The sequence below is a fragment of the Salvelinus sp. IW2-2015 genome, linkage group LG8 (assembly GCF_002910315.2).
Source record: "Salvelinus sp. IW2-2015 linkage group LG8, ASM291031v2, whole genome shotgun sequence".
In the NCBI taxonomy this organism is placed as follows: domain Eukaryota; kingdom Metazoa; phylum Chordata; class Actinopteri; order Salmoniformes; family Salmonidae; genus Salvelinus; species Salvelinus sp. IW2-2015.
Genome location: NC_036848.1, coordinates 54,175,514 through 54,189,821, shown reverse-complemented (window position 1 = coordinate 54,189,821; position 14,308 = coordinate 54,175,514). Strand labels below are relative to the sequence as shown.

General features: G+C 39.9%; 1 protein-coding gene across 1 annotated transcript; it reads right to left on the bottom strand.

Annotated features, from left to right (window-relative positions):
- Positions 1-1,690: 1,690 nt before the first annotated feature.
- plaub (plasminogen activator, urokinase b) lies at positions 1,691-8,031 on the bottom strand. The gene is made up of 11 exons (XM_023993743.2): positions 7,857-8,031; positions 6,993-7,044; positions 6,762-6,863; positions 6,239-6,392; positions 5,861-5,964; positions 5,650-5,694; positions 5,246-5,453; positions 4,541-4,692; positions 4,127-4,267; positions 3,344-3,492; positions 1,691-2,061 (listed from the first exon to the last, which is right to left on the bottom strand). Exons 1-11 carry the CDS (start codon positions 7,920-7,922, stop codon positions 1,867-1,869), a joined length of 1,368 nt encoding a protein of 455 aa, XP_023849511.1. The 5' UTR covers positions 7,923-8,031; the 3' UTR covers positions 1,691-1,866.
- Between the last annotated feature and the right edge of the window lie 6,277 nt (positions 8,032-14,308).

Here is a 14,308-nt window from a genome sequence, read left to right as displayed (position 1 = left end):
TAATTGAGGAAATTCGATACTCACTATCATGCACCAATTAGAACCTGTACTACATTATTATACCGGAAAATTACTACGGGAGGACTTTCAAAATGTTGTTTTGTATCAAATGTAAATCTTACAAGCTTCTTAAGTTAAACCGTTGTGTCGTTTTAACTCAGCTAGCCACCCCATCTTCACTAAACTCTATCACCTTTGTATACTTGGTACTGTACAGAGGTAGCGTGATATATATCTTTGTAGGTATCACTGCATGTCTTTAAAAATTGGATTTGGTTAATGTTTGTTACTCATCCCGTCTCAAGTTCTCTGGTGAAACCCGGAACCGGATGATGTCACCGTAGGTTACTGTAACCGTGGGGACCCCAGCTCTGAGTATGTAATTCCTGCCATGGCTGATGCGTTTTCCACACCCCTCCTTTCCCACACTTTCCCCTCGATAACATATTCCCAAAGCGTTAAAACAAAAATAACARGGTGGGTCAGGGACAGCTGCCGTGGTGCTGCTAGTGGCTTCCTGTGAGGAGGGCTTCCACTAATCCCTGCACTGCGTGTCAAGTTCTCCAGCACAGACACACACACAGAGCGCTGCGTGTCAAGTCTCACAACAGTTGTCATGACTTCCCTGCCAAGCTGAAGACAAGGTCTCCCCACTCTAACTCACCACTCAGACCTTTAAATGGTCTGGAGAGACAAAGTGGGAGAGAGAGAGAGAGAGATCATTGTGCCTAGTAAGTATTAGAATATAGTCATGGACTAGGTATGAAATAAATATGTAAAAGAGTTTTAGCTAAATGACCCAAAACAATAGTAAAGCTAATGTAATTCATTGTGTGAAAAACCATGACAAAATTAAAATAAAGATTCTGAGTTACAAGCAGATAATATTTCTTGCCAATAGAGATGGAATTCGTCTTTCAACAGCTGCAATCCAACAACAAGAAGTCTCCTTTTATGGGTTGAATGGAATGAGTTGGGAAACTCAGGTTCACCGCTATAGGCCTCTCATCAGGCACTAATAACACTGAAGAATTCCAAAAACATAGGCTAAATGTTTTACCATTAACTGACTAACTTCGCCCCAGGCTAATTGCTACCACATACATTAGAAGCATTGGTTCAACAGAAAGAGAGCTGGCAGGTGGACAAGACTGTCAACTGACTGACCCCTACAAAATCACACAAATCTGTTATTAACAAGACCTGTAATTGGAGATATGAAGCATTCCTTTCATCCAGGTGACAAATATAAGGCAAAACTCTAGCCTTAATTACGTTTAAATGGCCATCGGGTAAAAGATCTCAAACCTTGTGGTTCAAGGTTGACCACCGGTCCATCCAGATTCCAGATTCATGACTAGGTCGAGGCTCCTGGGTGGTGAGGATTGTGTGGGTGTTGTGGGTGGATTAAGGTGGTGTATGTTATTAGGTAGTATGATAACCACACTACAAGCTGTCACTGGTGAGTCACTGGAAGGAGATCTTCCCACATTTGCGACAGTAGACGTTCCAGGTTAGAAGGAGATCTTCCCACATTTGCGACAGTAGACGTTCAAGGTTAGAAGGAGATCTTCCCACATTTGCGACAGTAGACGTTCAAGGTTAGGAAGGAAGATCTTCCCACATTTGCGACAGTAGACGTTCCAGGTTAGAAGTTGAAACCGTTTTGTAATACCATTCGATTTGTGAGTAATATAAAAATGCTTTATTGTTGCCCCTTTTGAAAAAGACAGAAGTACAAAAATATGTTTACATTTCAGTCGTTAAAATACTTATATTCCTATATGTACAATTATACAACATGATATAGTGTCTATAACCGACCCTACGGAGTTTATTTATGTAGGTACATAGACCCTGAGGAGGTTATTTCTGTGGGTACATAGACCCTGAGGCGATGGAGGATAAGCCTGTTTTTTCTTCGATCCACTTGTTGTAGTTGGTCACTGCTGTGTACACGCCTGGTCGTAAGGCTCTAGAACAGCCCTCGCCCCAACTGACGATTCCAAAAAGGAACATTCGATTATCCACCTCACACACCATGGGCCCTCCGGAATCACCCTGGGAAAGAAAGAGGAATACTGTATAATATACGKCGAGACATATTTTTTARTGTTTTTGCTCTGTACCCCGAGCACTTTGGATTTGAAGTGGTACAATGACTATGAGTGTCAGCTTTAATTTGAGGTTATTTTCATTTAGAAATTACAGCACTTTTTGTACATAGTTCCCCCATTTTAGGTAACCAAAGATATTTGGACGAATTTACTTATATGTGTAGTAAAGTAGTCAAAAGTTAAGTATTTTGTCCCATATTCCTAGCATCAATGGCTGCAGTACATCAAGCGTGTGACTCTACAAATGTGTTGGATGCATTTGCAGTTTGTTTTGGTTGTGTTTCAGATTATTTTGTGCCCAATAGAAATTAATGGTAAATAATGTATTGTGTCATTTTGGAGTCACTTTCTTGTAAATAAGAATAGAATATGTTTCTATAGACTTCTACATTAATGTGGATGCTATGCTACAATGATTACGGATAATCATTAATCCATCGTGAAGGATGATGAGTGAGAAAGTTACAAAGGCACAAATATCATACCCCCAAGACATGCTAACCTCTCATCATTACCAATAACAGGGGAGGTTAGCATTTTATATCATACCCCCAAGACATGCTAACCTCTCACCATTACCAATAACAGGGGAGCTTAGCATATTATATCATACCCCCCAAGACATGCTAACCTCTGACCATTACCAATAACAGGGGAGGTTAGTGTTTTATATCATACACCCAAGACATGCTAACCTCTTACCATTACAATAACAGGGGAGGTTAGCATATTATATCATACCCCAAGACATGCTAACCTCTCACCATTACAATAACAGGGGGGGTTAGTATTTTATAATCATACCCCAAGACATGCTAACCTCTCACCATTACAAGAACAGGAGAGTTAGCATTTTATATCATACCCAAGACATGCTAACCTCTCACCATTACCAATAACAGGGGGAGGTTAGCATATTATATCATACCCCCAAGACATGCTAACCTCTCACCATTACCAATAACAGGGGAGGTTAGCATTTTTGGGGGGATATGATATCTATTTGTCTAACGTTCTCACTCATCATTATTCACAAGTAATTCATAATAAAAAAAATGTATGCAAAGTTATACTCTAAATACAGAATATTTCTCATGGAGAAAGAATATCCTTATATTGTTCTTACCTGTCGTTCTGTTTTTACTTTGAATGACATGATTATTTTCCAAATACATATTAACTGCTGAGGAGAAATTGTAATCTAAAGTCACTTCTGTATATCATACCTTGCATGCATCTTGACTCCAGTCCGGTGTCCCAGCACAGAACATGTTTTCTGTGATCAGGTTTCCGTAGTACGCCTTATCTGAGCAGACGTCATGGGCCAAAAGGTTCACCGTTGCCTCCCTCAGGTACTGTGAATTGTACCATAAACCTTAATGAAGAAGGGACACAACATAAGAAAGCACTCAACAGGTAAATAAAAATCAATGTTACGTAGGCATGAAAACAAGTACATTTATCATGGGAAAGGAAATGGGAATGGATCATATCAAGTGATTGATACATTTTAAGTAAGAGGTCTAGGATAGTATTGAAAAAGTGTCTCAGACTCAGAGCTCCGTATTACATTATAATGAATATTATATGGACCTGATCCTAGACTAGCACTCCTACTCCGGGGTGGCAGGTAGCTGAGCGCTCAGAGAAGRGGGCCAACAACCGGAGAAACCAGGTTTGCTGGTTCAAATCCCAGCACAGACAGAAAWATCTGGTGCGTAGTATCATCTTATATACCATTGCCTGCCATTGTGCCCTTGAGCAAGGCACTTAACCACCTATAATTACTCCAGGGGCGCTGCAATGTGCCCGACCCATTGCTACCAGCACTTCAGGGGGTGTATGTGTGTCTCAGGGGGTTGGGTTGTGAGCATAAACTCACATTTCTATTCTCTGTAAGTTAATGGACAAATAAGGCACATCTTGTCTTCTCGCATATACTTGTCTTCTCCTACTCTGAGATGCTTTATGAATACGGGCCCTYATATGTTGTAGACGATCCTCCTTACCCTCCTTCTGTCTTCCGTAGCCAGCTATCTCACAGGAGGATCCGGCGCCGAGGGCCTGGTGTGCCGGGGGCAGGCAGACAGTCCTCACAGAGCTGCTCTCCACTGCACACTGACCATCTACAGCCTTTAACTTCAGTAGAGCTGTATGAGGAAACACATCGACCACTCTGCGTTATTATCCTGACAGTCTCAAATACCATGACACATATACTGAAGTTTCAAACTTTACATTCACAGAACATACAAACTCAAAAATCAATACCACAGTGAGATTGGAAGTCAATTGCCTGGTACCAGATCAGTTTGTGTTTATGTTTGTGATGTCTGTGCCAACTCTTCTGGCCATTGGCGTGAGAGGATTTGGCACAGACAGCGCAAACAGATTTGGGACATAAAAGCAGTGTTCATTCGTACCGATGTCATTGTTGAAGTTGCCTTCACTGTTTTCGAACTCTGCGTGCACGATGACCTCTTCCACCTGAAACGTCTGTTCTTTGGTGTCGTCAGTCTCATTGATGGCACTCTTCCCCAGAGTGACGAAGAGGCTGCCGGCTTTAGTTTGAGAGCTGTGTGTGGAAACCCCAACATTTGTTTTTACACTGCTGCTTCTCACTATTTATTATCTATGCATAGTCACTTTACCCCTACCTACATATAGAGATTTACCTCGACTAACCTGTACCCCTGCACGTTGGTGTTGAATGTATTGGCTGGTGCAATCACATGTCCCCTTTAGGGGATTAACTATTTACTGCTCTGGGCTAAATCAGGGTTTCTTGGTAGTCTTACACGAATCTACTTTGAAACAAAATGTACACGCCTCACAAACATGGTTATGGGCTTAAAAAAGAAGACATCTTTACCATGTATAAAGATGTAGAGATACATATCTATAAGATTTAGAGATATAGAGTTGAAATGTATTAATGTTGAGTTTGCATCCCAATATTACACTTTATATACACACACACATCACAGAAAATGGAAATATAACKAAACAAGTCAGCCAGGAACAACATCTCAAGAAGGGGGCCGGGTCCTATCATAAAGGACCCTGGTACTGTACACCCTCACTGGCTTGTTACCGTTGAGAAATGTCAGCGCTGCCTCTTACAGTACCTGTCAGGGAAGCAATGGGCAGCAGACAGAACCCAGCAYGGAGAGATCAGACTACCGCCACAGCGGAACGTGTTCTCTTTAGACTGACGGCTCGCCCAGAATATGGCAGCCGTCCACGGGTGGGATTCCACTGCGGCAACTGTCCCTCCTACGATCTTCATCTGCTTCCTGGTACGCTGGCCACACGTGGACTCTGTCAGACTGGACGCTGTGATAGTGGGAACCAAACCAATTGCAATGAAAACAAGACTGAAAGAGCATGGGGAAAATGTTAAGTTGCTTTAATGTATATTCAAATTGCTATATGAATTTAACTGAATGAGCATGGAAGAAGGATAGTTACGTATTATATTTAGAATTATATTAATTTTGTACGGTAGCAAGACCAAGCAAATGTATCTCACCTGTGTCTGGTACAGTGGGCTCAGTGGGCAGATAATCAAGTGGACCTGCAAGATGTTGAAGTTGATACCACTATACATTACAGCACAAAATAACGTTGTAATAACATGGTAATAGTATGGTTACATGTTACTCACAATCAAAGCCAAACAAATGATGAAATAATCAAAACAACCGTTAAGGGGAGAGAGAATGAAAATAAGTTAAATGTACCTGTCTCCACAGGTACGCCACAGCGAGGGATATCACAGTATTCCTGTACCTGCTCAACACCCTTCATTACATAACACCACGGACGACGTTTGTACTCCAGATTCCTGAAGTCAAAAAATTGATTTCCTCATTACACATTTGAATTTACAAATAACTGTTGAGTGAAACATCTGAACAGTCCAATCCCAAATGGCACCCTATTCCCTATATTGTGCCCTGGTCAAAAGTAGTGCACTATATAGGGGGCCCTGGTCAAAAGTAGTGCACTATATAGGGGGCCCTGGTCAAAAGTAGTGCACTATATAGGGGGCCCTGGTCAAAAGTAGTGCACTATATAGGGAATAGGGTGCCAATTGAGAGTTGGATAAAGGCCCCTACCTGCAGTAGTTGTGCCTCCCGGAGTAGACGTCAGACACCATCAGGCGTTTTCTGGTGTCCAGGTCCCACCCCAAACACCTGCGCCCACTCTCTGACTGAGACACTTTACCTCTGTAGTACATCCCAGTTCCTGTGTAGCAGGTGGCTGCTGTATCTGAAGGAAAATACAAAAAAATAATGAAACATATTGATCGATTGACTGATTGATTATGTTGTACTTCATTGTCCTTCATGAAGAAATTATTTCCACAGCTCAACAAGTTCGATATGTTCAGAGACACACCCACAACAACACACACCACACACACACACACACACACACACACACCACACACAAACACACCACACACACACAAACACACACACCACAACACACACACACACACACCACACACAACACACCACTCACCACCCACACGACACAATAGAATTTTAACAAGAAAGATTTTCTTCCCCCCATCAATTCAAAGTGTCAGAGGTACAGTAGTTGTTAAGTGTCCAAATGTAAAGAAGTGTTTCTTACCTAACTCACAGTGTTTGCCACCGTAACCAACTGTGCATAGGCAGAACATGTGTTCTCCGGACAGGGCAGGGACAGAGGTGCCACCATGACGACAGAGGCCACCTAGAAAAAGTAACAGGTAAATACATTTTTTTTTTTTTTTTGAAGAGTGAGAAGCTTGTGTACATGTGGTAAAGATATATTTGATTGTTGTATATTTGGTGACGTAGAGCTTGATTGAGCTAGATGTACCTGATCTTCGGTAGGGGAAATTAGAAATCTGTCTTTTCTGTCTCAGCAAGCCCTGTGAAGAACAGAAATCCGTTATGAAAAAGCATCGTGGTATGATACAGCATTGGCTCGACACGAATGCAGTACTGTTATGGATGCCATGACATCAGACAAACACATGGTTATGTTCAGTGGTGTAAAGTACTTGAGTAAAATACTTGAATGTACTACTTAAGTCGTTTTTTGGGGGTATCTGTACTTTACTATTTATATTTTTTGACAACTTTTACTTTACTACATTCCTAAAGAAAATAAATGTATTTTTTACTCCATACATTTCCCCTGACACCCAAAAGTACTCGTTACATTTTGAATGCTTAGCAGAACAGGAAAATGGTCCGATTCACACACGTATCAAGATAATATCCCTGGTCATRCTACAGCCTCTGATCTGGCGGACTCACTAAACACATGCTTCCTTTGTAAATTATGTCTGAGTGTTGGAATGTGCCCCTGGCTATCCGTCAATAAAAAACAAACAAGAAAATTGTGCCGTCTGGTTTGCTTAATATAAGGATTTTTAAACGATTTATACTTTTACTTTTGATACTTAAGTATATTTAAAACCAAATACTTTTAGACTTTTACTCAAGTAGTATTTTACTGGGTGACTTTCACTTTTACTTAGGCATTTTCTATTAAAGTATATTTACTTTTACTCAAGTATGACAATTMAGTTATTTTTCCACTACTGGTCATGTTTTAGATTCCTCTGACAAATACAGGAAACATTCCGGAAACTTTGATAATGAATCTTAAAATACTAATAGACATGGCAAAAATGTGCTGCAGTGTAAAACACAACTACAGTTTAACACTCCTTACCGTCTCACTCTGTGACACCCCTGCCAGGGTGGTTGTCAAAATCAGCAGCAAAATACTCCTTCCCATCTCTCTCTCTGTTGAGTAAAGTATCTATTGTACTTCTTGCACAAAGAGTTTGGCGAAATCGTGTGGTCAGGACTTGCAGTGTTTCTCAGTAGTAGTCCTCGGATCTCACGAAGGGGCAAAATGTTTCTCTGCTGCTTATATAGAGTGAGGAACAGATGTGATTGGTTAGAAGGAAGCTCGTTGACAGGTTGGGCATGTCTAAACCGTGTGAAGGAACACTGTGGGATTATCACAGGAAGACACAATCCTTATTGATGATTCATGTTTGATTCTACAGAAAGAGCAGCACTCGACAACTGTCAGGAAACATGCCAAAACACATGTTGATGACTACGAACAGATGCAAATAAGTTCACTAAATATGACTGTTTTGCACTATGTACTGAATATCTGAAGATCATATTAAGTAGAATAATGACATATCCCTTATCAGTCTGTTTTTCAGTCTGGTTCCTTTCGAAAACCAAACCTCTGTTTGGTTTTCCCATCCGGTGACTGTAGAACCAGTCACACCAGTGAAACCATGACAACCACCTAACCGATACCAGTTTGGCAACTGGCAGTTTGGCAATGCCCACAGCAAAAATGATGTTGAGCATTTGTTTTGTTCCACTCCACGACATCAGATGGGGAAAATTCCCCCATCAAAATGGGGAAAATTCTGTTTGGATCCAGGCTGGCTAACCTCAACAAAAGAAAAATCATTTTTTAGAATATGTAAACTGGTGGAACGCAGACATTCAAACACAGGAAATTAAACTCTTTAGTGTTGTTTATGAGGTTGCTGCATGATTGTAGACATATTTCCATAGGCCACAGAATGTCAAAACAATCCACTCCAACATCTAAAAGGAGTAATTTTTWTTTTTTTAATTAACCATATTGAAAGATTTATTCAACCCAACTTTATTATTTGTTGCAGATGTGATCTGCAAGATCACTGCATATCTTGCATACCTATTAGAATTTTCTGAAATGATGGGTAACGTACACTGAGTGGACAAAACATTAAGGACACCTGCTCTTTCTATGACATAGACTGACCAGGTGAATCCAGGTGAAAGCTATGATACTTTGTTGATGTTACCTGTTAAATCCACTACAATCAGTGTAGCTAAAAAGGTGGAGACAGGTTAAAGGAGGATTTTTAAGCCTTGAGATAATTGAAACATGGATTGTGTATTTGTGCCATTCAGAGGGTGATTTAAGTGCCTTTGATCGGGGTACGGTAGTAGGTGCCAGGTGCACCTGTTTGAGTGTGTCAAGAACTGCAACGCAACTGGGTTTTTCARGCTCAACAATTTCCCATGTGTATCAAGAATGATCCACCACCCAAAGGACATCCAGCCAACTTGACACAACAGTGGGAAGTATTGGAGTCAACATGGGCCAGAATCCCTGTGGAATGGTTTCGACACCGTGTAGAGAAAATACCCTCAAATTAAAATACCCTCAAATTAAACATGGCAGTCTGCACTTTAACCTAATAGTACATTAAAGCCAGCAGTCTGCACTTTAACCTAATAGTAAGTTAAAGCCAGCAGTCTGCACTTTAACCTCAAATCCAAAGTGATGGAGTATAGAGCCAAAACAACAAAACACAAAGTGTGTAAAACAGTATGTAAACATTATTAAAGTGACCAGTGTTCAATGACTCGATGTCCATAGGGCAGTAGTCTCTAAGGTGCAGGGTAGAATACCAGCAGGTAGCCGGCTAGAACAGTGACTAAGTTCAGGGCAGGGTACTGGGTGGAGGCCGGCTAGTGATGACTGTTTAACAGTCTGATGGCCTGGAGATAGAAGCTGTTTATCAGTCTCTCTGTCCCAGCTTTGATGCACCTGTACTGTCTCCACCTTCTAGATGGTAGCGGGGTGAACAGGCAACAGCTCGGGTGTCTGAGGTCCTTGATGATTTTCTGGGCCTTCCTGTGACACCAGGTACTGTAGATGTCCTGGAGGGCGGGCAGTGTGCCCCCCGTGATGCGTTGGGTTGACCGCACCACCCATGGTAGAGACCTGCTGATGCAGACGGTGCATTTCTTGTACCACCCTTACGGAAAAAAACACATGAATTTCAAATGTGAACACGTGATCTCGTGTGATCTAATTTGATCAAATGTGAAATAAATATGACAACATGGGGATGCGAGAAGTTTCAACATGTGATACCATGATACTACACGTGATAACATATGAGCACATGAAAACCCAGGTCTCAAATGTAATTTAGAATATTTTACTTTGAACTTTACTTTAATTTAAACAGTCATTTGTATAGTTCCCGGTTTGTTCCAGGGACATTATTAGAAAGTTGTGTCTTGGCCTCCTGGAGATTTTTCTCTTGTCGTGGTAAGAATAAGCTACATCTACAAATAGTTACTGTATTTTTACACCTAAATTCAGGTATTAATGGATGATATGCGGTTGTATATTGATTATTTTGGGATTCAACCTCCCCTTGAGATTTGAACTCACAACCTCTTGGTTGCTAAGCTACCTGAAGTTCCTGCTGCACCACCAGGTCTGTGGACATAAGTGAAATTGGCAAGAATAGATTTCTGCACTTTGCCTAAAGTTGCAYTAAAGATAAAGTAAATATATTTAACAACTTGAAGGTGTTATTTCTATAAAATGACAGTATGCTGCTGTATTCTGATTTAAAWTACTGTAAAAATATTTTACTGTGACCACAAATGGGACTCAGCCTTAAACGGGAGCTAGACCACCAGATCTGTGAGCAATAAAGAGATATGGCCACACATTTATTGTCAAGAATGCATTTCTGCACTTTGTTAAAAGCTGCCGTGAATCAAGCAAATAATTGTCCAATTATCACCACCAATGTAAAACTAGCAGTGCTCAAGGGCACTTGACGTAGAGTATAYCATCAATTCTTTGAACCTCTTGATGGGGATGGGGGGGGGTGAATACATTTTTATGCAGTGTCACCAGGCTCATACTAATTGCTTGGAACATATATTAACACACTCTCAAATAATAAGGGTTTGGTTAGGGTAGACTACAGGGTTGTTCCCTGGGGTACACAAAGGTCAAAGGTACACTTCAAAGGGGGTACACATATGAACTCACATGGTACCTTTTGGTACCTTGTAGCTATAATGGGAACTTTTTCTACCAAATATTTTGAATATAAGGTACGATCATCACTCCACTTTGATAGGTGGGTGCAATGTACTGGTGAGGCTCATTTGCATATTATGGGGCGTTGTCAAATATATGTGTWTACGRGCCARCCGTCAGTGGAAGTGTTGTAGCAGTTTATGTGTTTGATGGTTATGCCAATCCAAGTTGACATGGTCTGTTCTGCAAATTTTTGTAAGAGAATGTGTCAGTAATGAGCTGCACTGTGAAGAGGTTTTAATGGSCATTTTCCAGTAACTTAAAACTTCTTCAGGATTGGTGGGTCCCKTGTGGGATCGTTGAGCTAACGTAGGTTAATGCGATTAGCCTGAGGTTTAAAGTAACAACAACATTTCCCAGGTCAGACATATCTGATATTGGAAGAAATCTTAAATTCTTGTTAATCTAACTGCACTGTCSAATTTACAGTAGCTATGACAGTGAAATAATACCATGCTATTGTTTGAGGAGAGTGCACAGTTTTGAAAATGAAAAGTTATTAATAAACAAATTAGGCACATTTGGGCAGTCTTGATACAACATTTTGAACAGAAATGCAATAGTTCATTGGATCAGTCTGAAACCTTTCACATTCACTGCTGCCATCTAGTGGCCAAAATCTAGCTGGGTTGGAATAATACATTATGGTCTTTCTCTTGCATTTCAGAGATGGTACAAAAAGAAAAAGAAAACAGTTTTTTTTTAAAATTTGTATTATCTTTTACCAGATCTAATCTGTTATATTACCCTGCATTACTTTCACATTTCCACAAACTTCAAAGTGTTTCCTTTCAAACGGTATCAAGAATATGCATATCCTTGCTTCAGGGCKTGAGCTACAGGCAGTTAGATTTGGGTATGTCATTTTAGGCAAAAATTCAAAAAAGGGTCCGATCCCTTAAATGACATTTTCCTAGTTGTCTTGACTACTTTCTTATGTAAWTCTTGCTAGCACGAAAAGTTTTGATAGGAGACAGAATGTGGTTGGACCATCAAATAATTGGCATGTACATTACTCTTACAGAATTCCCATGTGGGCGAGGATATTGGAAATGTAATCAAAGCCTATTGGATGAAAACTTGTTTTTAATCAGGACAGAAGAATTMATAACTGACTTTTCCCAACATAACATAGATACAGCAGATCCTCTTATTGTATGGGACACTTTTAAATATGCCTTTAGAGGCCATGCAATTCAGTACTCATCTTTAAAACAAAAGCAATTTAGGTCAAAATAGTTCATATTAACAAAGGAAATAGAGGGACTGACAGAACAGAAAGAATCTTCATTATAGAAATACTACCAAAAAGAATGACTGAAACTTGTTASAAATGATGGAGTTACCCATGATTCACCAAACAATATTTTGAAAGAGGAAGRAAAGTACTTTAAGCATATGTTTTRGTTTCAGTTTCTTCCATCTCCACTAACCAAAATGTATTGTAAGGATTTTTTGTTCTATTAACAATGTAAAGAAAAACTCATGTGAAGGCCAAATTACAGAAGAAGAACTTATTGATGAAATTAAAGCCTTGAAGTCTGGGAAAACTCCAACTAGAAGGTCTGATTTCACTATTACTGAAACAGGACCCAGGTGGTAATTATAAAGATCCAGTCCACTTAAAACATTGAAGGCTCCTTACACTTCAGTGTTCTGACTCAGAAATTCTACCAAAATGCACAGCGCATAGAATTAAAAAGGTATTGTCGGATATTATTCATCCTAATCAGACAGATAAAAGTCACAATAACTTTCTGGCAAAATGTTTCCAGTAACCGACAGGACACTTGCTACCACTAGCAATCTTGCCCGTGAACTACTATGCTTTCACTGACTCTTCTGTTGACAACATGCATGTCACTTGCTGATTGGCAGCATACTGTAACAGAGGCGGCCTATCAGAAGATTGCAGGCGTTTTGCAGGCTGTTTTTGGTCTTCCGTAAGAAGGAATGTCATCCCAGTTAATGTGGTCTGTTCATAAATCTTCTACTTCTTTGCTGTCAGTTCTGCAACCTTGATTAAGTCTGACAAAAGTACATGTGATATCAAAGAACCATATTTCATTGATAGGTCGTCACCATGTCATTGTAATACTCAATTCCCTACCACACTATCAGGGCAGTGAGTGCGATGGATCAGCTACAGTAAGTTACTGTCAATTTAATAACAACCCACTTGTAACTAGGTGACAGTAAGTTAATGAAAATTAAACATTAACTTRCTGCAAACCAGCCGTCATCAAGCTATTGGAAAACATACAGTAACCTCATAACACTGCAGCGCTTGATTGTCACAAAAGATTGCAGAACTGACAATGTCAAAAACAGGTGCTCAACCTTCATCAACATAACAATAAAACAACTTAAACTGGTATAACATTTCCACTGAGGGTTGACACAAATATAACATATTTTAGACCATGCCCCCAAATATGCTAATAAACCCCTACCACATTACCACCYCCTACATTTCAAAGTGCAGTAACGATTGCACCTAATGCTGCATTCGTAACCAAGTGGGAATTGGGAATTTACCACATACGACTGGYAAAAATCCATGCGAACAGCCCTCCAACTGGTAATTACTAGTGGGAAACGTGTCTATCATCCATGAGCTCCGATTTCTCCCACATGCTGACCTCTGACTATTCTCTCATCATTGATTTAATTTACTTATTTCAGCAATTTTAGGATTTTCTTGTCTAATGTTGTCTAATGTTGATGAGGAATATTATTCTGGTTTAATGTTACTCCCTGAATCACTATGATAAATATAATAGTTTTTATTGAGTATTTTTTAACAAAGCTGAGATTTACTTTGAAGTCCAAATTGTAYGAATGCAGGTGATGCCAGTAACTGACACAGATATGGCATAGCAGGAAGACCARAATGCTGTGAACCAAGAGGTTGTGAGTTCAAATCCCAGTAAATTAATAATTACTATYAATAAACATACACAATGTAGTCGTGTGTCAAATATTTAAGTTGAAATCTGCATATTAAAAGAGTTGTGTGTGTATCAACTRATTTTTGTTTGCAGGGAATCACCTGTGAAATGAAATGTGAACATTTGAATCCACATGTGAAAAGTTATGTAATCACATGAAAATCCACATGTGAAGTGTTCCAAAAACACATGATTTGTGGAAATATTATGTGAAATCATGTTTTTTGTATAAGGGCAGAAGGGGCTGCAGCCCGACAGAATGCTCTCGATGGTGCAGTTCYTGACGGTCCTTGA